Source organism: Phoenix dactylifera, chromosome 1 (genome assembly GCF_009389715.1).
Source record: "Phoenix dactylifera cultivar Barhee BC4 chromosome 1, palm_55x_up_171113_PBpolish2nd_filt_p, whole genome shotgun sequence".
NCBI classification, from domain to species: domain Eukaryota; kingdom Viridiplantae; phylum Streptophyta; class Magnoliopsida; order Arecales; family Arecaceae; genus Phoenix; species Phoenix dactylifera.
The window spans coordinates 30557381-30585360 of record NC_052392.1 but is presented as its reverse complement, the minus strand read 5'-3'; the positions used below and the strand labels follow the sequence as shown (position 1 = coordinate 30585360).

The 27980-nt window shown below is 36.2% G+C and overlaps 1 protein-coding gene across 2 annotated transcripts; it reads right to left on the bottom strand.

The window, feature by feature from the left end:
- On the bottom strand, positions 1 to 27707 carry LOC103704322 (TBC1 domain family member 15). 2 transcript variants are annotated; one of them, XR_005513903.1, is made up of 16 exons: positions 27514 to 27707; positions 27193 to 27360; positions 26664 to 26742; positions 26454 to 26561; positions 25608 to 25692; positions 24489 to 24543; positions 22173 to 22577; positions 17829 to 17888; positions 16256 to 16354; positions 16052 to 16162; positions 15196 to 15267; positions 14948 to 15064; positions 9535 to 9684; positions 4381 to 4481; positions 991 to 1096; positions 543 to 827 (listed from the first exon to the last, which is right to left on the bottom strand). XR_005513903.1 is itself a non-coding variant. In XM_008787558.4 (15 exons), exons 1-15 carry the CDS (start codon positions 27574 to 27576, stop codon positions 500 to 502), a joined length of 2001 nt encoding a protein of 666 aa, XP_008785780.1. In that variant the 5' UTR covers positions 27577 to 27704; the 3' UTR covers positions 1 to 499. The 2 variants fall into 2 exon arrangements, 1 of the variants encoding a protein (XP_008785780.1); XM_008787558.4 differs by lacking the exon at positions 991 to 1096 and having other exon boundaries at positions 1 to 827; positions 27514 to 27704.
- Between the last annotated feature and the right edge of the window lie 273 nt (positions 27708 to 27980).

Genomic DNA, 27980 nt, shown 5'->3' with positions numbered 1-27980 from the left:
TTACCAGCAACTTTCTGTTCATTTGTATCACAATCGTTTTATAAAGAAAGCTACATCCACGACAATGCCATCTATGCCTATACAGTTCAACAACAAATAACATGATCATAAATTGACAAGATTTACAAAAGCAAACTGCTCATGAAAACATCTGAATTAGAATGAATGCCTGAAAACTTTCATCATTTTGGCTGCATTCTCACCGAAGATGAAGTGTAGCATCCACTGACCAATTTTAGAAATTGCTGCTGTACAATTTCAGGCATCCCCCCAGATTCATTCTCCATGAAAACAAAGGGCATCCCCTTTGATTCACTTCGCATGAAAACAAAGGTATGAACACACCAGAATGCTAGGAAGTCTATCAACAGGTTATTCAATTACAGAAGACCAGTATTCAAACAAAATGCTAAAAGCAATTGAATCTTCTAAATCATCACCTTAGCAATCTCAAGAAATTTCCGTATAGGCATGCACGTTTACAGACAGGTAGAATGATTCATAATATATCATCTTCCTGAGGATAGAGCCCCATGTCCGTCTCAACAGGCAGGGATGGTGGTGTTCCAGGTGGAATGCAAGCAGCTCCACTCTCTCCTGCGCAAACACACAAAGCTTCTGCATCTCTTATCATCCCATCAAGATCGATGTGGCCACTAAGTTCATTGATGAACTTTAGGAGGGTATCAAAATCCATCTGCTCACCCATGATTTTCTTGCGGTACCTTTTCAGAACTGCTACACACATGTACAAGTGGAAGTGTTCTGACAAATAATGTGTCCATAAGACCTCCCACAAATGCATGACCTTTGTGTACTCAAATTCCCTAGAGTTGTTGCAAGCAGAGAGCAAACAAAGTTAGGCACTGTATATAGATACGCTTGTCTTCAGCAAAATCTTCAATAAGAATAAGCACATAATTGAAGTTGGCTATAATTTTCAGAGAGTGGACTAGAACAATGAGACCAAGTGGTATTGGAAAAGGATACCAGCATTTGCAGGTAGATAATTGCTGGGTTTGTGACTGACTTTGGAACTATGCAATTGTGAGACCATAGGGCCAAATCTAGCTCACCGATCATGCACCTTTATTTCCTAACAGAATAAAGTTTTGACATTAGTTTGCAGACTTCTCCTGTCTATTATTAAAGGGTCATTCTTCTGGGGTCATACGTGGATCATACTGAAAATGATAAGCTTCCTTGCAAATGACAAACTGCCTTTTTGTAAGATAATGGAGAAGGGAAATGATATTGTAGCATGCATCTCTGAATATATCAAATATTCTTTGAAGATTTGACAACGATTTGAAAAAGATGACCTTATTCTATCACCAGTTTCTCAGGATATTTACATATGGCACTGTCAGATATGACAGTATTCCTCCTGTTTGTTGGATACATATGTAAATCACCATTTGCACGAGTATGTTCTGCATGTTACCCTCCTACATCCTTAGAACTTGGACATAAAGAGATTTTTTTGGTCTGAATGTGAGACATATTGATTAGAACCACTTATATATGTGTTATTTAAGTTGAAATTATGACTCTACCATATTCTTTTCTTTGATCTTTTTGAGAATATGGTGGTTATTCACCACCACTCATGTTTGAACCTGAGATCTCCCACTTGGAGAGATTGGATATCAACCAGCTAAGCTACCAGCTGTTGGCCACTCTACCATTTTCAAAATTTAAAAAAAAAATAATTTGAAAGTGAGGTCTTTTAGAAGTTAATTGTTCGTCAAAAAGAGAAGGCATAGATGTAGAGAAACATATAGTGATAAGGAGAGTTATAGATTTCGTTAGAAAGTAATCATGTTTAAAAGAGAATGTGGAGATGTCAACAACCACAAGGCAAGTAAAACATGAATTTGGAAAATACTACTAAAGTATAACTTTTTCAAATCCATGATTTCACATTTTTATGGATCTCCACTAGTTTATATGAGACACAATTCATGATTTGATAATCATGTGAAATTACAAAACTGTCATGCTTTTGCAGTACACTGTCAGATGCACCCTTAGCCTCTTGTTATACAAGTCAGAATTTTTTTTCTCCAATTCCTTTTACAAGAATGCTAATACAACTAAATCTGCTATTTGAAGATTTTGAAGCTTGGTTTCTAGAAGACATTGTCACTAACATTTTCTTTAATCTCATCCACCCATATCAGAGCTGATAATGTCATTAGGAGCAAATCGTTTCATGTATACATGACAAGGCATGAAGTAATTATAAAAGTCATATTCAAGTATCCTTTTGATAGGCTCGAGAGCATGGTATGATTAAGGTTCAGCAGGAGTCCTTCACGACTAGTTGCTGCCAGGATGTGATGACTAAGACAACAAACAGAAAGAGGGAAGATAGGCAACAAATGAGTGAAGCTGGAAAACCTAAACTACTAAGAGACTGGAAGCAGGGCCATTTCTGTTAACAGTGACCAACAGAAAGTCAGAAGAGGAAGGGGTTAACAACATTATAAGGAGAACAAAAATTAGGAAGAGAGAGAGAGAGAGAGAGAGAGAGAGAGAGAGAGAGAAGCCCTAGACTCTGGGAATTGATTAATTCTAGTTGCAAGTAAGTGGGATAGGGTGATATTGATTACCTTTACTTAAAACAAGCTACCCTACCTCCTCAGTTGCAATATCTAACATCTGACTTGGAGGGAAGGCTGAAGAGAATAAATGAAAACAGAAAATTAAAAGAAATTTAGAAGTGTCTGGTTTATTGATGTCCACATCAATTATTAGGTTGTCTTAAGAAAGTGAATGCTTGTGATATTAATGATGAACATCAGAATAGATGTGGTGTTTTAAGAGCAAAGCTAAACAACTAAAGGGAATTTGTATTACTCCACAATTTGGGAATTAATAGTCAATATAGGACTTTGCCTACCCACTAAATCAGTTTGCTTTCTTTGTTTTTCTAAATTGGTTAGGGCCTTTACATAATAAATAGTGCTTGACAAGATTCTCTGACAGGTGCTAACTCAAAGGACATTTCATCTCCAAAATTAGGGTTTTTTTCCTAAAAAGCCTATTGTATTTAACCTGCTCTAGCTCCTTGAGTTTGTGATTTCCAAATCCAAATCACTTATTCCTTGTAATCATGGTCTCTAATTTAATGCCTAATGAATTGCACTCACTCCAACACTTGGTCCTCAGCTTTCAGCCGTAAATCCAGTTATCAACATTAGAACTACTTTCCATGCATCAAGTGATCAAAATCAAAATGATAAACTGCATAACTTATCAAAATGAAGCTCCCAAATAACTGATAATACAGAGATATTTTTAAAAACTTGCCACAGAATATAGAGTTCAATATTATCCACTCGATAACATTTGCAAGGCTCGATTGACCTCCACCTGCTTGGTGTGCAAGCCTTCGCAGCACCCTCAGTTACGAAGGCCAACCTTGTGGCCTCACTAGACTTTGTTGCACAAAGCATGTCCATAGTGAAGCTTGATAATAGAGTAAGAGAAATTATGGCCATTACATCTAGCTCTGGTTATGCATACAACTCATAGTAGAATCAAGCTACATGTAGCTTGTTTTGGAGCAGGGTGGAATTTATGACCCAACCTGCAACCAACCCAAGATAAATGGGCACAGTTTGCACTTTGCACAAACGGGTTCAGGTCATAAACGGGTCAACCCAACCTAATCTGCCAGGGTTCAAACTTAGAGTCTTGACCCATCAAACCAGTTTCAACCCATTTATTAATTAGGTGAGGTCAACAGAGTATCGACGCACTCATTTAAGACTTGCTTAATCTGTTTAAACCGTTTAAGACCCATTTAACCTATTTAACTTGATCCAACCTATTTATTATATGGGTAATGGGGGACGGCTCAAGTTACCTATTTAGTAAAGAGGTCGGTTCCAGTTTTGGAACTTTGGCCTGTTTAATAAACAAACTAGGTTTAGGTTGATAGGTATTCAACCCGATTCATATCTGACCCAACTTGAATCATGCCACCCCTATTTTTGCGAGAGCTTATTGCTAGTGCCTACTTTTTGACATTAAAGCACAACAGTTCCACTTAAATCTTTCATTCATTTCTCCAAAGTCTGGTCTTTGGGAACAATCCTTAATTCTGATCTCCCATCTTATGGAAGACCACTTAAACATTTCTTTCACTTTGGAAAAATATGGTGATTCTTCCTTTTTATAGAATTCAGAGAAAAAGCAAAAGGAGCCAACTTAAACCTATAACCAAGACATTTAATGAATATTTTCATATCATATTATTGAATATTTGGCAAGAGAAGTGTTGGTCATCTTAATGAACTTAATTCAAAGAAATATGCAAGGAATCCAGCAGAAATCTATATAAAGACCCATGTCAAACATAAATGTAGTTACCTCTTGAATTGTATAAGAATCCAGCGGAAACAGAAAAAGTAGTTCAAGCAATCAGCCTGCTTCAAGTAATTATGCAACGGGCTGTCCAGAAGTTCCACCAGCTGGAAAATGTAAAAAACGTAGCTCGTCACTAGCTGAAATTTGTCGTGTTTTAAAGCTTAAAAATCATAATGTCAAGAAGTTAAAGGTGCAGCTGCAATTATTCATCAAATTGCATGATGCGCTAATCACATTCTTTCCCCCAAAAAAGGAAAAGAAAAATAAGAAAGATGTCTGATTTGATAAGTTGTATAGCTAAAAGGTAATATCAAGGCACACTATAAACTATCTTATCCACACTTTTTCCTTTCAGATTATCAGCACCCAGGCTTACAATTAATTCAAACCAAGGTTCGCCGAACCGAGATGAACCACCCTGTTCAGGCAGTACCAAAAACCGGGTCGGTTCGCTAATAGGAAATGGTTTCGGCCCACCGCAATGGGACCGGCAGAAACCGGTCCTTTTCAGGCCAGAACCGGGCCGGAACCAATCAGTTCTGACCGATTCGATGCCGACTCGGTGCTTTAAATATATATAACTGATTGTATCTTGATTTGAGGATATTTTATATTGTTCACTTTATGATTTGTATCATGTTCAAGCAATAAGTTGCATCATTTAGGTTAAATCGGAAAAATAGAAACATCAAAAAATATCCAAAAAAAATCAAAAAAAACATCAAATTAGACTTAAATTCATAAAAAAGTTCGAAACGAGTGAGAAGTCCAAAAAAAAGTTAGTGCATGTCAGTCCGTGAATCGGCACGCCCTACTAGTTCGGTCAGTTCGGTTTGGCCCGAACCGGTACCAAACCGTACCAGGCACTGACTGGTACAGGTCACGGTACCGGTTCGGCGGACCTCGATTCAAACACTGCAGATACATCCCAAGAGTGGACAATCATTATATTGGATCTCTCAGCTGATTCCTACAAGGTTGCATACTCTAGAATGGTACAAATGTCATGCATGTTGGCCCTCAAGCATCAAGCCTTATCAAGTTACAGTTTGGCAATATAGCTAATCCATAATTTACTGATGTTTGAAAATGTTCTTTGAACATTTCTCAACCAATGTCAGCTTATTATGATTGATTGCCATTGAATTCCTCACATAGAACTTTTGAGAAGCAAAGAGCTTGCCATGAGGCCAGAAAGGCCAGACAATTTCATGGAATTAACAGCGAACACCCCATATTTCTCTATATTTAATAAACGGCTAGATAAAAGGGGAAAGGCAAGGTTAAAGATAACTAAATTTACATTAGAGGCACCAAAAAATGGGCAAAAGATCCAATGTAGGAGATAAAACACAATCGCCAATGTGTCATCTATTTTTCAAAAATAAAATCATTTTCAGTGACAATGAAATGGATATTTTCTTGCTTAAGTAACCGAGTTTGCAGACATAAAATGAGGGTCTATAACAATCTTTATTTCACATGTCACATCACATAAAAAATGTTCAAGTTTAAATAGGAAAGACAGCCTGGGGACCTAAAGCAACAATTTCCAAGCATCCAAGAAACTGGAAAATATTTGAGATAAAAGGTTTAAGATCCGAGACATGAAGGCTACATGCTTTATATAGATAAAAGAATGGCATAGTCGAGTGCGCAATGATGCGACTACCAATGATGATATAGTAATACATGAGCTTGGGATGAAGCTCAAGAAAGAAGTTAATACAAGAAAATCAAGAACCATTTTTACAATTTACTTAAAATGGAACTACAAATTATAGCAATATCAATTAAAAATGGAATAATGACCATAAGATGTCTTCAGAAACAAATTAGGGCAAAATTTATGATAAAGAGAAAAATTGGCATCAAGATTAGTAGATGAATATTTCCATTTCCCTTAAACTAACAATTGTAGTAAGCCTTCCAAATACAAAGAAACCAAAGAGCTTTTAACCATTAAAAAATGCCAGCAATGCAACATTAGACTATCAGTTAACTGTTTAGACATATACGAGCGAGCTTATTAAGATCACTTTCATATAATGAAAATTGTGACACCAACTGGATTTTTCGTTTCTAGGCTTATTTATTGTCCAGACATTTGAATTGCCCACAGCAGGTTTTTCTTAAAAAGAAGAAACCAATAACTGCTTTTGGAGAGGCCAACTAAATTTCTATTTTTTAGCCAAAAAAAACCTGCTTAAATAGACCAGATAAAGCAGGCCGTGAAGCTAACTTTTTATGCAGAGAGTAGTTTCTCATCTGAAGGAGAGACTTTTAATCTGAATAATTTTAGCAAAATTTTCTTACCAATCATATGTCCCAAAAGATAGGACTTATTAGTTAGGGTCTAAGAGTTAATCCTTTAAGCCGATTTATACAATAGAACTTTCTAGCCAAAACATGCATGCAATCACAGTAGTCAGGAGTTAAGCCTTTAAGAGCATTTAATATGTTATAACTTTTTGAAGTGTTACTTGATTATTGTGCATCAAATGGAAATCAAACACATCTACCCAAAATAGGACAAGAAAAAGACAGCTATATATGAAGTCAAAACACACACTTGCATGTACACACAGACATCTACATAAATATGCACATGTATTTTACATAGATAAACATATATTAATATCCTAACAACCAAAATTTTACGTATGCATCCATACTAGGCACATGGAGCTATACCTTTGGTAACCTATACGGTACAAGGGCTTGCACCAATATATGGTATGGGTGCATTTTCAGCCTAGTACCATCACTATGTGAGAGTACAATGTCGTACCATACTGTGCTATAGCATACCAGTAAGGCACTAGTAGGGACTTGGTAGTAAGACATAAAAACTTGCCAACAACTATAAAAAACTGGAACTATTTCAAACTTTTACACCATAGTATCAAGAATACCTCAATTCTTAAAAGAGTCCAAGAAAAGATTCAAGTCCTGGTGGGACAGTCAAGGTGTCCCACTTTCCCGACCATAGCTATGAAAACTAAACCGATGACCACCCCAGCCATGGGGCCAAGTCATCAGATTATTGGTCCAATTGCCAAGTCAATAGGTCGAACCTAGTTAAAATATTAAGGTATTAAAATATAAATAAATATAATACAAAATATGTAAAGTATTCACAACTTTTTCTATTTTTGATGAAAATTATTTATATTTTTTAGATTAAATATTACTCTTTAAAACACATTTATCTACATTCTATATTGCTCTCTAATTACAACATAAATAGAAAATTTATTATTTATTTGATTTTTAAAAAGTATAAGTTGTATATAATGTAGGAAAATGTATAAAATTTATTGAATTTTATTTTTAAATAGTAAATTTTTAAAAGAATAGGACTCAAGATTTGCCATACCGGTCGGTACCGTACAGTCTCGAGCATACCGTACCATATCGATACCAAACTGGTAATGCAATTCCGTAGCGTACCGATATTTGGTAAGTCTCGTTGTCTCGTACCGTTCCGTATACCGACATTGTAAGAAGATTGTATCGGTATAGGGTCCAGTACCGAGATGGTGACCCATGATAGGAGTTGTTTAGTTTTTTATTGGATAAATTTGATTAATAAAACAGTGAGTAAATGACATCTTTTGAATAACATAGATATAATTTCACTTGATAAGTTTTCAACAATCAATTATTGTCCTGATGGTTGAGAGGTTCCTTCATAAACCCATGGTCATTGGTTTGAATCTCTATCCAAGCATTTTTTTCAAAAATTTTGCAGACCAATTCACCCACTTTACACCCACCCAATTCATCATTTTTCTCCAAAAACTATAGGGTCAGCAATTTTCATGTGGTTCAGCTGCATTTCTTGTCCTGTACGAAAACTGGACCGGCTAGTGATCCAATTCGCCGGTTTACCTATTACACCGGCTAGAATGGTCCAATTTTTATAACTATGGTCCCAAATGTCAAGATAGGACCAGGATAGGATAAGGCATCCATCATACCAAGTTTCAGGACACAGCATGTCCCGTTCCATGGATGTCATGTATACAATTTAAGTATCAATCAAAACTTGCTCTTTATTTTCAAAGCACGTGTATTCTTTAAATTCTATCACTCCTATTTATAAACAAAAAATTGCACTACCCCTTCCTCACTCATCATCTCCAAACAAACTCCACCACCAGCTACTCACAAGCCAAACTACTAACTCATAGCTATTATGTGTGAGTTGCAACTTTAGTTCCCAGTATCCCAGGAAAATTAGGTCTAGCATGAAGGCATCAAGTGTTCTAATGCATAAGTCATTTCCTTTCAGATTTAGACTTTTCACCATCAAGAAAAAATACATCATCCTTCGTACCAACTCCTTTCATCGACTATGTGATTCCTTTTGGTGAGTCCATACATCCCATACAAAAGTATACTGTCAACAATGAAGAAGCACAAACTTTAAAAAGGGTAAGGTGGAGCAGAATTGAGAGAGTTTTCCATTTTTTTAACATCATATTGAAAATTTTTTTGCTTTGTAGTTTTAGATAGTTTAAAACCAAATTAACAATTTTATTAGTGGCAATTTAAATAAAATTATTTCAATGCTTTTTATTTGATATCGTCTATTTCGGGTATTGCTATTCATGAATCATACTTTTCTTCAGTAAACAAGCAGACATATACATGTGCCACAGACATATATACATGCCCACATATTCATAATTACGTGTATACATATATACAGAATACTGATACCATTGCCTGTGCAAATCCCAGAACAAAAGGAAACTATGCTTTCTTGCAATTATAAAAGTACTGCCCCTTTCTATCACATAATTTTTAGAGATCATATTAATTTGAAACAAATGAGAAAAAGATTTAGAGAACCATTCATATTATCATGGTGACAGTTGTCTTAACACATTACATGTGATTTATATAATACTTTATTTTTGAAAGTACTTCCCCTTTATATCACATAATGTTTAGAGATCATCCGAATTCAAAACAAATGAGAATAATAGTTATAGAAACATTCATATTATCATGGTAACAGAGTTGTCTTGACGTCTTACATGTGATTTATATAGCACTGAAATAACTGCTTACTGAAAAGAAGTAGCGTACTTGAGCACAGACCTGCAAGACAGTGTGTGTGCCAATGTTGAAGCAAAAAAAAGGTACCTTAGACAAAGCAAGAAGTTGGGAATGCATGCCATTTTGATCACGGTTAAAGTTGGGTCCCAGGCGTTCCATTAATGCTACAAAGCACCAAAAGGACTCAGATTCGTCTTTCATGACATAAAGTATCGGTGATAAAAGATCACTCATGCCCTGAAAGCCGAAATACCAGGTTAGTGATACAACTATATCAACCAGATACATTATAACTCAATAACCAATATCATAACTTCCATTAAAGGAAAAAAAAGGACATGTTAAATTGACAAATTTTTAGTGCTTCGGATTATCAGGTCTTACAAGAATATGTAAAACATACATAAAGATTAGATTTGCTAAAGATGAAAGCAATAGGAACTTGACACAGAATTAAGCAAATTGAGAAAGCTAAACAAATATCATCGAAACTGCAATTTAAGAGGAAATACAAAAAGACATCATATGACAAAAGTACTATGTTATTAAAACTTTAATTCAATATCTACCGAACCGAGCCAAACCACCCAGTTCGGGCAGTGCTGAGCCGACCCAATGTGAAACCGGGTCAGCTCTCCAGAGAAAATCGGTTCCAGCCACATACTGGCCTGAACCCCTATCGAGCAAGCCAGAACCGGTCCCTTACCGACCGGTAAGTTCCAAACTGACCGGAACCGGTCGATTCGGTGCCGACTCGATGCGAATCGGCCGACTCGCACCGAGTCAACCTGGTTTCAAATTGGGTTATTACTGTGGAGCCACCTGATGCTTTTAAAGCATTAGGTGGCTGTTGGGAAGACCCGAGAAGAACTTCCTAACAGCAGATATTTTGCGGCGGCTCTATCCGCAGCTTTTTCTTCCTAAACAATCAAAAAAATTGTCGATTCAGCAGCTCAGAAGGAAGATCCAAGCCTAAATCAGGTGTCCTTCCTCTCCCTATCTAATTTTTTCTTTTTTTTTTTGGGGGGGGGGGGGGCTTGAAAAAATAGCTCAAAAATTGCAAAATAAGAAGAGATCATGCCAAAATTTTCGATATGGACTTGATTTTTTTATATTTGTAGATATATGGATGATCTACATGCTGATATAAAACTTTTTAATTTTTGGATTATATAAAATTTTTAAAAATTAAAAATATATTTTTGTATTAAAAATTAAAAATTAAAAAAATATATAAAATCAGAAATGTATTTGGGGGTATGTAAGTTGCTCTCTATAAAAATTTGGTGTTTATTCGTTTAAGTTTTGATGCATATCCGAGGGCCTAGAAAAATATATGTAGCATTCATTGTTGTATTCACATGGATCTGAGCTAAAATATTTTTTTTAAATATTCAAATTTAAAAATTATTTAAAATTCAAAAAAAATTAAAAATATGTAAATAATATCAAAAAATATGAAAAATTAGTAGTACATATTACATAATTCCGGAGTAATTTCGGAGGTAGAAATCATATTTTTTTGAATTTATGATATTTAAACATATTTTTAAATTTAAAAATTATTAAAAATATATAAATAAATAAAAAATATAAAAAATTAGCATTATGTATTAGATAAATCAGATGTATTTTTTGAGGTAAAAAAATATCTTCATCGTAACGAAATTTTGCTATTTTTAAATAATTGATAAACTGATGTACTTGATAACCTGAAGAAATGGAGCCAGAGCATCAAGAAAAAAGGAGCCAAAGCATGAGATCATGGGCAAATGCTCTCGGGCCAGCACCATTAGAGGTGCAACTGATGCAACACAAAGTACAAGGAAGGGTAACTAAGTTGAAGCAGCACTTAGCCCACAGGAGGTTCGGCGACTGATGAAGAAACACTTCACTAATTTCAGAGCAACGAAGGAGAGGATTTTCAAGAAGATAGAGGTGGACCGCCAAGATGCACGATCTGGTAGAGCCCACGAGGATATGATTGCATATAGAAGACGGGCTCGTCGAGGTCATTCAGGATACGTTACAGCTGCAGATGACCTCGCACGTGGAGTAAGATCCATAGATGTATCAAGTTTCGAGTCATATACTAGATCCTATTATCCGCAACCACAAACAACCTATGACCCATACGGATATAAATATGGATATAGTTCTTCTGAAGCATCTTTCCGATGACTACTACCCTATGCAGCCCGGAGCATCTTACGGATCGAATTTTGCTACCAACATATTCGGATGGGCCCCTCCACAGTTGTATTATCAGCCAGAGAACACCTCTCAAAGCCAAAGCTTCAGCGAGAGATCCGAGAGTGCTTATAATCTGGCGCATGTTGCTTATAAGATGAACGTACAAGAGTACAATGTCACTTGATTAGAGGGGTGGGCTGATATGCCTCCTGACTATGATGATGATCCAGATATCTATGAGAGACAGCGCCACTCGATCCGATTTTAGATATCGATATGTATGTTGGACTTTAAATGTATGTAATTGATTGTATTATTTTTTAATATTCATGTCACTACTTGATTTGAGGATATTTTATGTCGTTCATTGTAGAATGCAATATCTCACTAATTATTTTATGATTTGTATCATTTTAAAGCAATAAGATGCATCATCTAGGTTAAGCCAGGATCATACAAACATCAAAAAAATATCAAGAAAACATCAAAAAATATCAAATTAGACTTAAAATCATTGAAAAAGTTCAAAAAGAGTGATTACTAATTAAATATTCTTAAAAATTCTAAAAAAATGGATGTGTTGGTCCGTGAACCGGCATGCCTTATCCGTACTGATTCGGTACGGTACCGAACTGTACCAGATGCCGACCTATACAGATCCCGGTACTGGTTCGGCGGACTTTGCTTTAATTAATGATTCAATATATGTTGTTTTGTCATTTAAGTAGTGAAATTCCCACATTGTCATTCAAGGAAAGGTTGTAAATCAAATTAATTTAAAAAAATGATAAAACCTTAAGACAACCTTGACTCAGAGAAAAAAAAATCTGAGGTATCAGTACTTGAATATTATGACCAAGGTTTCAAATACCAATACCGGATCTCATGCTAGTATTTTGGAGGAACGGTAGGTACCAGGTACTGACAAGGTACAGGACTGCATTCCCATACCAGCACACTATGTACTGGTGCCAGAAAACTGCAGGAACCGTATGGTACCATTCGTAACATCCCATTCCGGCGAAATTTGAATCCTTGGTTAAGACTAAAGCGCAAGGTTCCACAACTGGCAGATAGAAGACATAGAACTATAAAACCCAGAAAAATATGCAAGGAGATTCCAGAAAAGCTGTCAGGGAACTGCAAAGTAATTAGAAAATTAGAAATGGCAATGTCACTTTAGAAATGGTACAATAAAATTACAGGGCTATCTATATAAATTGCTTAATAATGTTAATAAACTGTACCCAAGTTTTAATGTCTCAGTACCAGGTCCTCTAACAGTACCTTACTGGTACAGTATGGCATGTTATAGTATGACCTTCTATAGATACATGGAAAAGGGCTGTCAGAAAAACATCCACACTATGTATTGGTGCAGTGCCATATCGAGCCCTTGTACTGTACCAATTTCCTTGTGGTACAGTACGGTTCACCCTTTACAAACCAGTACATAAAACCTTGATTGTACCGAATAATAAGTAATCAATATAAAGTTGGAAAGAAAATAATCAGTCAAGAAACAATGAAACTTGTATGCTATAACTATGTTGTTAGGGCACAAACAAGAGAGACCATGGAGGCAGGAAGAGGGTCATAACCTTCCACCAAGCCTGCCTAATAACCACCCCGCCTGACCAACCCAAGCCACCTAAAACGTAGTCCAAAACTAGACCTACCTAGGTTGCCCAGGGCCAAGGGGTCACTTGATTGCCCACAGGGCAAGTTGGCTGCATCCAAGGAACTTAAAAAATTCTCTTGACAGAACCAACCAAAATCATCTAATACTGGACTCATATAATTCCCCATCTTATATCATGAAAATTGACTACCAGCATAACTTGACCACTGGAGGAGTCATAGTAGTATATAATGCCCATGACCATCATACCCCTTTTTTCTTCCACTCTTCAAACAAATAGGGCTCTTACAACTCCATGTAAGTTGGGTAAGCTTTGCTCATTTCACATGCGAAGCACCAAAGGTGTTGCACCAATATTGATAAAGTTAAACATCTCTCACAATCCCTCTTATGAACTGAAGTTTTTCCCACTCTTATTTGTGAACACTATCAATCACAATTTAATTCTCATTTCCTCACCTTAAACTAGACAAATTTCAACCCCTATAAGACAAAGGCCTTCATATCTTCTCCATCTCTATAGACATTTATTTGGGGACACTCATACTTAGAGTTCTCCTAGATGTTACAGCAGCATTAACAGACTTGTCATTCATTTCCATTTACTGTTGCCAAAGTAAAAATTTATGACCTCCAACATATGTCACCAACTTAGAATAGTTAACAGATTAAGATAAATCCACATTTTCCATAAGACCAAAAATCTGCTTCCAAGATAAACTCTGCCTTCTTATGTTTGATATATCATCTATAACTATGCTTAGTTGCTTCAAACCTTTTAACCAACTCTTTTCTTTTTGAAATTCCTTTTCAACTTGACAAGTTTAGTCATCCATTCTTTCCCATTTTCTTCCTCATTAAAATACCTACAAAAAAGATGATATAAGAACAAAAATAACTTTTTAGAAATGAAAGTAAAAACTTCAAGGAATCCCTGAAAGTTAAAAACACCCTGTAACCCCAAAATGGGAATCCTTCGCAAATGAATGTACCTTAAAACAAGCCTCGCAGGTTAAGGTTATGTTTACTGAAGTGAATGTACCTTAACAAGCATTACTCTAGTTGAGCCATAAAGAGAGACATAGTATGTGCAAGCGCAATCAGTGGAAAAATAATAATAAACTGATAACTGCAACCATAAACAGAAGTAATGGCATAATATAACACGACGTCCCCATTATATGAAGGTATTTCATCCCAAATATCAATTTTCTAGCATAAGTAAGAAGGGCTATCAAAGGTCATTGACTAACAAAGCATTCATTACTTACAACAACATGATATATGAAATACAGAAGCAACACATGCAGGCATGTAAAGTAGGATAAACATGCCTAATTTACCTAACAGTGCCAGAAAGAATACACATGGGCATACCAAAGATAAAAGATAGAACTTACATGAAAATGCAACTAGAACTTGCACGAAAATGCAACTATATAAGCTATAGCAGATGGTAGTTATGATCTGAAATAAGGTCCAGAATTACTAGATACAGCAAAATGACATAGCTTATGTATATATGATTGTTTAAACTTTAAACTGCTTCAGTGACCAGAAGCAATAAATAGGGTATGAATTAAAAACCGTAGGATCTGAATACTGTTTTGTAACACAAGCAAAAGAAACTCTTAGCATTTGCAAAATTTCCAAGTGTACTCTTACCTGACAGTAACCAAGGTCAAAATTGTAAAACGAATATGTCAACAGTATATCACGTAGAACTGCCACATTCGGATTGTCCTCTCCTTCATAGTAAGAGACAGATCTGTCTGTTCTCACCTTAACAATGTTAAACAGAAAAATTAACAGAATACAATATAAGCTAGTGAAGCATCAATGCTCTTCTATTTCCATGTTTCTATAGTCTAATAGAAGCTTTGCAGGTTCAAACAAGGCAATAAAATTTTTACCACATCCTTTTCAATCAGGCCTTTCCGTTCTCTGAACTTCGTAAATCTTTTAGCTTGTGTGGCTGATATACTCTGCACACGTATGAATAGATTTCCTAAAAAGCTAGCACATAAATATAGATTGAAGAGTGAATGACCAACTCAGTTACTTTAAGAATTTTAACCACATACAGAACATGGTCAATTCACAAAAAAAAAAAAGTAATAGAAGAAGAATTACTTTTACTAGTACTTAAGTTTCACATGAAATAGGCAATTTACTTGTTTCTGTTAACAGAAAAATCACAGAACCTGTCCCACAATCCAGGACTTGGGTATCAGTGTCAGTACCCATGCACTCAGCCGACGACATAGCATCTGCCATGTTGTGCTGGCATATGTCATTCTGTGCCGAAGCAAGAAATTTATTAAAGAAAAACTTTTGATTAAAAATATTAAAAAGACAGATTTAATAAGTAGCCTGCCAACCTGTGCCAAGTGTCTGTACTGGCCTGGCATGGTACTATGATGGTTGGCATTCACAATCATGCCTACAATAACATCAATCAACAAAATGATACTGATCGGATGTGCTAAATTAGTTCGCTGGTAAGTTCTGCTACCATTTGTTGCATCGTGGATTTATATCTAGATCACAGACCTCCGCAAATCACATGAACCAAAATAAACAACTTGCGTGGGTTAATTTCAGATATTTCAACGCTCTGCCTATAGTACCTGATTTATTTACAACATGGAAGTGTACTAAATCATTTGCCTGGTACTGTGTAGGCATGTAAATAAGCAAATTAGCTAGCATGTTTGATAATAGCTATATCATTTGAAGGAAAAGAAATTACATCAAGCAATTACAGACCTGCCACTGGGATTTTATGATTTCGTACTCTGATCTCTTGACCGCTGCAAGATACTCCCTCTCAGCATATGTCGAATCATACTCATGGTATCCCAACAGATATTTCCAAACCTGCAGGATCACAATGACCAATGCAATGTCCAGAAATTTGTGACTAATATCAGGTATCCATCATGCAACCAGTTATTATTGTAAGCTATTAACCTCTTTTCGGAGATTGTGTTCAACCCCTCCATAGAATATTCTTTTCCTAAATGCCTTTGAATCCATGACTCGTCCTTCAGAGTCCAAGAAAGCAGCCCACTATCACAGGAATTTAGGAGTAAGCAACACTAAATTATACAAAGCCCTTGTATAACATTTTTCTGAAACACTAATGAATAGAATTGCCAAGAAATCCACATTCTTCAATTCAAAGGAAATGACTAAAGAAAATATCTAACAATGGCAATGTGAGCAAAAATATGATTAACATGATTTGTCCCAATCAATTAATATCTCCAGCAAGGAAATCTAGTATGATAGGAGTGTGAAATCATAATTTGCTCTAAAAATAATGGGAAAGTCCCAAGGTGACTTTAAGGCCTTCCTGTTTGGAGCCTAGATACATTTCCCCCTAGTCTTGATGATAGCACATACAAGGCATGTGTGGCACACTAGAATTACCAAAATATGAGAACACCAACTACCTGTGGCAATTCAGACCCAAACCTGTTGACCTAACCTAATCTGACCTGGCCCCTCTAAGCCAACCCATACTTGGGTGAAAGTAGGAGGGTTCTAACCTGTTTAGTCATGACCATTATTAACATGTATAGTTTCAACATAATATTTTAACATATATATAATCTTATATGTCATGTTCCACATTAGATATAAAAAGAACCAAGATTCGCAATCTCAGTACCGGACCCCATACTGGTGCCTCACTGGCACTATGTCGATGCGATATGGTATGGAATCCTTTTGACGTACCGAATATCAGTACACCTCCTGTACCGGATATTGGTACCGAACCGGTATGGTACAGTATGCCCCGTACCGCCCGATTAGAGTCGGTACGGCGAACCATGAAAAGAACCTTGACCTCAAACCATATAGTGTCTCCTCTCATCATGCAACCAGTTAGCCCCAATTTTCCTCTTCTTCACTCAACTCCTCTCCTCTCCTCTACTACCTTCTCTTCCTTTCATCTTCCATCCTCTCCCATTTTTGTTGGATGCCCCTTTCTTAGCTCTCCTCCTCCATTTCCCATCCAAAGATGCTAAAGGCCACCTTCTTGTCACACTCAGTTCACTGATCCTACATGATAGTGACTGAGCAAATTGAGCACAGGCACCCCACGTGACACTGCCAAATCCCTGTGTACTGCACTGATCACCAACTGCCACATGAGAATGGTGAATGGAGCAGTGGCCTATAGCAGTACTCTTTTCCATCCCCTTCTCTTCCCCCTCTCAGCCACTCCTCACCTCCAACTTCTGGCCCAACATTATTCCATGATCCATCTCCACCACATGTTCAAGCATTGATGTACTGCCTCACCCTTGAAGCCCCCCTTTGCACTGCTACGTCAACTCATACATAGCCTGATCCCACAAGTGTCATGGGCATTATTCTGTTCGAGGGAACACCCAACATTATGTGAACAATATAGAGTCAGAAACACAAAATCATCATCACATTGAACTAAAATAGTTACTCAAAAATTAATCTAGCATTCAATGTTTTAAGAATTTGCCATTTGCAATTATAAAGAACTACTGAAAGGATATACCTCTTCAAGGCATAATGGAGGTTCTCTTTGTTTTCCCCATACCAGAGGTAACTTATCAAACTGCCAAAAAAAAATAAAAAATGAATTACCACATTGAACTAAAACTAATTTTTATCCAACAGCAAACTATCATCACTAATGATGTAATAGATAATAATAACAATTATAATAATAATAATAATAATAATAATAATGCACATAGAGGTATAACTTAATTATCCATATCAAAGAACTGGTATTCTCATCATTCATTACTGAACGTGAATAAATATAATTAATCCACCACTTAAAAAAACATTGACAATTGTTCACCAAGCTTATTCTTTTCGAAATAGAAAGGTCAATCATTATTCAAGATCTTAAGAGTCAAGAAAATTTTAACTTGAGTTACTGAGGCACAAGATAAAGCACTCGCATAATCATGCATTGCACACAGCAGCTGCAGAAGACTTTGGGAGTACCATACAAGGTCATCAAAGCTTGCTGGGGATATTAAAGTGTTCTGAACTTGAATATATTTTTTATTTTTACTTTTCCAATTAACTAATCAAGTGACTACACTACATAACCAAAACTCAACAACCTGGGATAAAATGTGCCTATTTCTGCTACCATCTTTTTGCTCCAAACATGATTGACAAATTAAAAGTTTGGTAATTTGATTATATCTGTGCCTTTTAAGTATTTCTTATGTACAACATATTTTCTTTTCATTATCATATCTTCTTTAATCAATTAATGCTAAACAATCATATTATCCATTATCCACATAAGTACAGCATTACAAATTGAGTTTTTGATGATTGTACCAGCTATCAGCTTTCTATTTCATTCACCTAATTGATTGATCAATAACAAAGTTAGTTCTCCAGGGAGGAGGTGGGAGAAAAAATAAGGGAAAATAAGAGAAAATATTCTCCAGTAACATTTGAACATAGGGCAACTGAGATGATACCATAAGGACAAAGACAGGGGCCGGGTTTAACCCTAAGCAGTTACTAATTTTAGATAAATATCTAATAAAGCTTTAGCATGCTTGGCTGTACCAATCATAATAGCAATTTTCACAAAAATCATTCATAATATTCCTCATTGACCAAATGTCTCTAAAGTCTAAACTATACTTTAAAATCAAATTAATCTAGAATTTCTAATGAATCACATGTTCTGCCATTATGTATGATTTATACAAGGAGAGCTCATGGATTAGAAATACGTAAAGCAATCTATTTTGCTGTTGGCCATGCCGTCACTATCATTTTATTCTTGTTGCTGCTCCAATGCTTGACTTAAAAGGATAAATATAAAAACAAGTATAAGAAAATATGTCAATATTTTAGTCATCCAGATTCTTTCCAAACTTGACAAGTGTTCTTTTCACTTTTTTCAAATGCCAAATTTTTGCCTCTAGCTACATTTCTCCCAAATACCAAACTTGTGACTGGAGCTAATTTATGCTCTCAATGACCTTCATTTGTTTGCACTCATTTATAGAATATATAAAACAACTAATCATGCAGAGTTCTTAATTCAGATTAGAATGTGAACTAGACATCCTTTGTATACTACAGATTCTTATCCTAGGACATGAACACATTCATAGGGACTAGTGCAATAGGTCCATTGCAACAGAATTGCAAATAATATGACATGCAATTTAGAAGATGTGTAAACATATGTGCTGCATATACCCCGACTCCTACGACTTAAGCAAACTATTGCACCATCTAACATCAAGTCCAACAGGATGCTCACAATACAGGCTGAAGATCAGGCTCAATCCCAAATCAACAAGCCCATAGTCTGACAGCCCAAAGATCCACAATTCCAAAAACCCTCCTGCTGACCCATTTTTCATCTTATTAAGGTAAGGAACTCGTTATGAGCCTTACTGTAGAGTAATTTCAGGTGGTGCCATAGTTTGAAGCATCAAAAACTCAGAATCAAACCCTTGCTGGTCCACTTTTCAGATAGTGAGTTACCTTTTGACTGGTAGATCATGTCACAGTTTTAGTAAGGAAAAAAGTAGAAGTTGACACCCAAAAGATAAGGATTATTTAGATACATTTGTGGGTTGGCCCTGCAAGTCAAGCTATGTTAGAACTTTTTGGTTCATTATGTTGAACAAGTTCATTATTCTGATACCCTGTGATGATACTATAGGAACATCCATAATTCGTGTAGGAAAATTAATTTGATTAAAAGCACCTTTACAATCAAATTGCACCTGCATTTCTGAATAGGTATGTAATGATACCCCCCACGTCTACAACTACGCCAGTCAGAACCCTTCATCCAGTCCCAGTGCAAGGACAGCCCAAGAAGTGATAAGGCACGTAAAACCCCTCATTCATGGCCAACAAAGTACAAGTCCCATTGTATCATTAACCCAAAGCATGGGATGAGCTTGCTGGTCATCTGGTAATTATCTCTAAGAAACCATAATCCCATAATTTGATTACAAGAAGTCCCATATGATGCACAACATCTCATATTCATAATAGCAAAGAGAGTTGAAGGGCCCTTCCCGTGCAGGCATTGTTCCCCTGAATACACATGTTGCCTGTCTAATTGGGTGCAAAGATGCCAAAAATGCAATAGTAAATTTCTTGAGGTTGCAAGATCTCATTTCTTTTTCCCTCATTTAGCAACAAAATTATACCATAATGTGTCCAGGATCATTTGTATCATAGAAAACAGCATTTAATCCAAAGTACTATGGATCCATGCTAGGTACTCCATCTCGGTCCACTATAAGAACAATTTATTCTTCATTTTAGTATTCTAGCTGAATAAAACCTATTCCAAAGCAAGATCACAAGCATCAGCTCATCCTATATATTGTACAACACATTATGATGAGCCCTCACTAGCATGTTTATCACTTCGTATGCAGCATTCTAGTATTGATAGTTATAAATCAATTCTAAAATACCCTCAAATGTGATAATGTAATGATAGTTCTAAATAGTTTTGAGAATTGTATACCCAAATTATGAAAATTGCATAAGGTCAAATTCCCTACATAACATAATTCTTCATAGGATAAGTATTTCTAGTGATATCTATCAGTAGCAGCAGTGCTCATATCATATCCAATGTGTTTATAAGATCCGAAAAATATTCAAAAGATCCAAAACACATGCCCACTGGTTCACATTGTGTGTTAACCAACAAGGTTGTCTGACATTTTATTTTGCTACTGCCAAGTGTCTAGATAGCATGGTGTGTTACACTATGTTGAACACTAATCCACAGAAACAATCTGCAATACTTTAAATCTTCTCTTATGAACAGTCATCAACTAATGCAAAACAGCAGTTGATCCTATTAGTAACAACAGCCAAGGACCCCAGCATATCAAAAAAAACCATTTAAGCCATGACAGCAAGGTGTACATCCTAGAGAATGAGTGATTGTCTACTCCAACCTATGCAACTACAGGCCACATAAACATTGTTTAGTTTTCTAATCGGATAAATCCTATTAGAACTTACAAAACATATTATATGTAGTAAGAAACTTAACTTCAATTAGTAACAGTACCCACCCAGTTTCACTAGTGTACATGTGAAGTTGTTTATAAAGTGTAGAGAGAAGCAAGAGGAAACGAGCAAATGCCCATGATTTATTGTATTAAGATCGCTAATGATTAAATCAAAGATTATCAAGTATCTGAATGTGAAGTATGGCAAAAGTAGTGTAGTACAAAGCAACTTAAAAGTGATCCTGGTACTGTCATGGAATAAAATATGAGGTTAGCCCCCCTTCCATAAATAATAATAACAATAGTAATAAGATTCAAAGAGAAACAATTCAGAAAGAATATCAAAAATCCTGATCTTGCAAAATAGAAATATCCAGTTCTAAGAGCAGGTTAGCATAACATACTATACACAGACTGAAAGTTGATACTGTCTAGACATCATACAGGAGAAGCCTGAATATAATTGTATATTACAAACTGCAAAAATCAGAAGCCATTTGTGGATAGAATGACAGAAAAAGCTACTTACAGTTAACATATCAGCCAAATCCAAAAGAATAAAAAGATTACCATAAAATTTGGGTTTATTCCAGACTCTAGTAACTTACATGCTTTCAAAAACATGTTGAAAAGTCAATAGGAAGGATATATAAGTTTTCCAAAATATAGTGGAAAAACAAAAACACAGAAATACAGAATCTGTTATTGCATAAAAGACAGTGACTTCTTCAAAAATGCTTTACATATATATATAATATAAACTAGGTCCTGGAGCATAAATAATTACATCTAAAAACTAGGTCCAGGAGCATAAATAATTACATCTAAAAACTAGGTCCAGGAGCATAAATAATTACCTCCAATGGATCTGAGGCCACTGAAATTACATCTGCATTTTTTGGCACATCAGTAGGCCTACCACCCACCGAATTAGGTGAGTCATAATTATTTTGCTGCCTTTTCTCATAGGGGCTAAAGCCATTATTGTGACTCTCACGAAATAGTTGTGAGGTCGTTTCGCGGGCAAACTTTGTAACAAGTGAAAATTTCTCCAAGACTTGAATTGAGAGATCACGAGCAGGGTCATAAGCCTTGTGCTTATGCCTCACACTATATTCAGAAGTGCTAGCAGACCCATCATATGTTTCCTGATTCCCTCTCTCAGAATTATCAGCTGAAGAAACTGAACTCAGTGAGTCACGTAGAGATGCTCGGTTTGCAACAGAAACAACCCCTGGCAATTCTAGGGATGATAGGCTTTTCTGCAACCAATGAATGAACGAATGAATGAATAACATAGATTGGAAAACCGAGTTGCAGGAGTTTCACTGAAGAAACAAAAGTATACCGCAAGACAAATGATAATCCTAATAGACCACAAGCCTTTCCAATATTTAAGACTAAGATGAACAGGTTATATCACTCAGATATTACACATATTGTCTTGCAGCTGGCTGTTTAAAAACATAAGTATGCTTCATTATGAGACGATGGGAAAAGCAGTTTTATGTATGACAAAAAGATCATATTGCGAAAAAAAAATTTGCTGCATGACCACGTCACTTAATGCCATAAGAGCATATCTTTATCCAAAGCAGTAGTTCTTTTTTCTTTTGGTCTAAGAAAAGCGGTCATTCTATTGATGCTACACAAGCATTAGGGGATTCTACCTAAAATTTCAAAACGCAGAACATATGCTGCTTCTTAAAAAATTTCATCAGTGTAAAATCAAACTACAGAATCTCAAAGATGCACATTCAGTTAAAAACAGAATGCAGAAAATGCTGTATTTGTCCAGCAACAAACTGCAAACAAGAGAACTATGGAATTAGGTTATTCTAGATGCAGGACAATCTAAAAACCTAAGTCAGGAAGCAACCATATATATCTTAGGACTTGCAGCAGGAGCAGAAATGACAGAATGCAATTTTATATCAAACACTAATATAAGCATGACTATACTTTGATGCTATGTGAATTTCAGTATTCAATTATATTTCGTATGGTACTGTTGCTGAAATTTTTTAGCTACATGCTACAGCGCTACCTGTGAAATAATGTGACCTTCTCATACATTGAAAAGAAAAAAAAATTATAGATGATTTTCCTAACATATCTTTGCTTATTTTAATAATTCCTAGAAAATCTATGAAGGTGATCTGTAAAGTTTTCTTCACAAAAGTTCCCACAAGTACAAAATCATAGGCCTAAACAAGTTTTTGCACTACCCAAATTAGCCTATGTGTTATTCTCTTCTATTTTATAACAGAGTATTGACTGCTTGCAGTTTTAAACCAAGATAATCTACCAACAAACCTGCAGCATGATTTGTCTTCAACGCTTCCCAAAAAATAGTTTCATTAGTCACACAACATCATGCACTGAGTAAGTATAACTTGCCAGAAGCATGGTAACTGTAAGAACCTAGACCTAGTGAAAATCATTTTGCAATTTTTTTTAATAATTCCCATCATTCACCGTTTTAACAGAATGTGCTTACAAATTTAGCCTATGCAATTAAAACAGCATAGTTGAATGGGGATTTCAAAGCACAATTAATGAATAAATTTGAGCAATTTCCTGTCAATCCTGCCTGCATGATACTGATTGAACTGGAACCTTTTTTTTATTAACTAAATAAGATTGCACTATTATAGACAATAAGATTAATTTAATTACCTTTGTAATGTCTTTGTATTCCTAAACATAAAAAATAGAGGAAAGAAAGACCATACAGGATACATCCAAATAAAAAACCAAGTGATCGAGAATGAGTACAATATCAATTTTGATGAGAATGATATTGATCTTTCAAAACAAAGCATAAAACGTAACATAAAAAAAATCTCAAAACGGCAAGCTAACACAGGGGTAAGACACCACACTCTTTTAGGGAGTGAACATGGAAGGACTCTCAACAGAGGCTGGTGTATGAAATCCAGAACCACTATATAAAAAATAAGAGTAAACAAATCATATGCCACCAAGCATTCGGCCAAAATAAGAATGCCAGTTTCTTCATAATGTGATTATGAAATTTTTGACATTACTGACTTGACTGTTAAAGATGACCATGATTTTGTGTCAAAACAAATGAAGCTCTTTATCATATAAAATCACTGTAAACTCTTGATTATACTAGAAAACCATCAGAGATAAGCAGAAAAGCACACCTGAAGAGGGTCCTCGAAATCATTCACAAGAAAGACATTTGCATCATCTGCAGACCTGAAAATATTAATCTCTTTAATAAGAAACTTGAATTATAAGCTTGGTCATCCCTATGATAACTAGCAGAACACTATCATGTGTGACAAGCTAAATGTGAATGATTGTATGCATGCGCATTCATGTATGCTATAAATATATAGATGCTTCTTAGAATTGATAGCCAGTTCGCCATGATCATAACATTACAATAAGATTAAGACTGGATGGATAAACATACCTATAGGGAATATTATACATGGCGATAATCAGGCCAAGTGTGTTGTACAAATCAAAAAAAGTGAACATACAAATGAAAAATGTAGCAGAGATAAGGATGCCTTGGTCAATGCAACAAAACTAGGAAGGATATAGTTAGATGTTAAGGAGTGCTTGTAGTAAGTCTAAACACTGCACAAGTAAAGGAGGAGATCTGGACAAGGAAACTAAGATAATTTGTTCAAAGGAAGCTGCTATTAGAATGGGGAGCACAAAAATCAGTAGAAGGAGCAAGGAGAAAAGAGAAGGAACATACCAGAGATTACTTGGATAAAAAGTATACAGAAGGAAGAGATTTGTTCTAGTGATTAACTTAGACATCAAAAGAATAAATGGAAGAAAAGAATCTTGAGGCCAAAACCCAGGTAGCTGGGAATTTTGGATACTACGAATGCAGATGTGCTATAAGCGTAGTATAAAGACATGAGATCATATCAGCAATGGAAATATTAAATCAGACAGCGAGTTTAATTGGTGTAACTTCTATTTATACGCTTACAGTGCCTTCACCATTTGAAATTTTCTTTCATAAATTATTTATTTCTATGTTTGTCAGTTCATTCCTGCCCTGCCCACCAACTAGTGTAAAAACAGGAATGTTGGCAGAATCTACATGATGCAACACATTAGGTCAAGACACGTTATAAAATCCTAATTCAACATTCCATATTTTAAGTTGGGTACCATAGTTGATCTCATGTTGATGAGCAGGCATCACTACAGTTGTTGTTGTCGTCATCATGTTAATGTTTGGCAACCAATAGTAGTAAAAATGAAGAATAGTAAAAAAGGCAGTAAGGGACTACCTCATTATAAAAATGTGTTGCTTCAAAGTAGCAAGAAATTCACGAACCCCACCACTATAGAAGTAAAGAGGAGGAAATGCAAGACCTGCATATGTATCTCATGAAATCAGTTGATAACTGAAATATACATATAAGTGTGTGTGTGTGTGTGCATGCGCCCGCATGCAAGGATTTAAATCCTGCCGGAACTGGATTGTACCATCAGTACTATACTGATCCAACAAGAAATTGGGACATGGGACATCAGTTATCTTGAACTAGAACATCCCAACCACCTTGGTTGCATCCCAATACCCAGGATACACTCGGATAGTCAGGACTGACCAGATGCAGTAAAAAAAAAAAAGCCTTTTTTGTGTGTCATTGTTGGCTGTTTCAGTTAGTCCTGACCTCATGGCATACCATCCCAAAAGCAAACCGGGACAGCGCACAGTACTGAGATTTAAACCCTTCTGTGTGTAGCAAACAATATCTTCAAATTCAATGCATAGGCCAGTTCATCCAAGCTAAACAAGACTAATTTAAATATTCATTTCACATTTTGTCAAAAAACTATAATGACTTTTACCCCAAAAAAACACTATAATGAGAGGTGACAATGGTAGGAGTCCACAACATTACCCAGAATAATGATCCCAAGAAAGTGTAAATCATAAATCTAACAAACCTCTTGTTTACATGCAATAATTTTGCAGAAGAACATGAAAAACTACAGACAAGATTAGTAGAAATTTCAGACAAATATTTATTCTATCAGAAGAAAAGCACTAAAACATTTGTGATGTAGGATCATGAAATGATGTAAAACACCTCCTTCTAGTTGCAAAACATAGCTCAACTATTTACCTGATGATAGGACAACAATTATGTATTGCCAGCCAAGTGTAGGGGTATGCCTACGTATAGAACGGACATCACTTAAAGGCACACTTTTGATGGTGTATAGGCTTCTATCTGTATAGCATTAGAAAACAATAAGCATAAGATTGGTTGTCAAAGCCATAAAAGCTTGCATGCATCCATGACATTTCCCACAAAAACGAAATCTAGACTGACCTTTTTCCGTCAGACCTGAGTTTGAACTGCGACCCACACAACCTACTCCATCGGTACTGGCTTTATAAGGTATCCATGACTGAAAGACATATCCAAAAAATAAGAAAGATAAAGAAAATTGAGATTTATCCATTAAGAAACCAAACCACTATTATAAAAATGAACGGAACAAGCACGAAATTAACTAAATAAAGCATGACATAGGACATGTAAGATGAGTGATATTAAGGGAAAGAAAGAAAGAATCAAGACCTAATCATCATCAATAAAAGTAAAACAAAATAACTCCTAATTTATCAGAAAAAGGGTAAAAAGATCTATCCACTAAATTTATTCAAGAATAGTACGGGATCTTTGAAAGCAATCACCATTATCGAAGGATCCGAATACATAACAAGCAAGAAAACCTCTGAAAATCAAAAGTTTCCCAGAAATGGGATTCAGAAACATAATATAACCAGAAATTAGAGAACATGTGTTGCAGAATTTAAATTCTTGAACTCGTTCCACTTGCCAAGAGGGGAATTACCATGAACAAAGAACCTTGTTTGACGAGGAGCAATCGGCCGCTGATCCTTTCCGACGCGTATTGCGTAGGGTGGATCGTGACGTTGTCCTTCGAGTAGACCACCTCCGACCCATTGGGCTCGCTGACCGCACTCTTTCCCGAATCACATCGCATAACGCTCCCGGACGCCTTGAAACAAGATCAAGAAACCGGTATCAATCACCAGATCCAATTCACACAATTCGTTGAGGGATTTGCGGCAAGAAAACAATCAGAAACCAATCAATGACCGCATCCTTATCCAAATCGAGTCGGTTACCGCATCAGATTCAAATCGATCACCTGCTGCTGGGACGCGGCGTAGTCGGAGTCGTCGGAGAGATCGTGGAGCTCCGCCTCGTGCATCGCGAACGAACGCCGACGGGAGGGACGAGGACAAGTCGAGAGACGGGGGAGAGAATAGAGGAAGGGGGGACCGAAGAGAGAGCTTCGGTAGAGAGGAAAGGGGAATCCAGAGAGAGCCACCGCCAGGATGGGGACGTTGGTTTCTTGGGTACGGTTTCTTTGGGTCCGTGGGCCAGCGTAAATGAAGGATCGGCTGCCTTACATGTGGAGCATTATGATTCGTGTATCTTGAACCAGTCGATGTTTCCGATCGCTCTATGCCGCGGACCGCCTTCGGCCCTAAGCAACGCGTGGCGCCAACGCCCGCGGTGCAACTCCCAGCCGCACGAGGAAACGGCAATGTGTCCAGGATTATGTGCAAAAGAGTGCGCGATGCATAAAAAACTATACATATCTCGCTAATA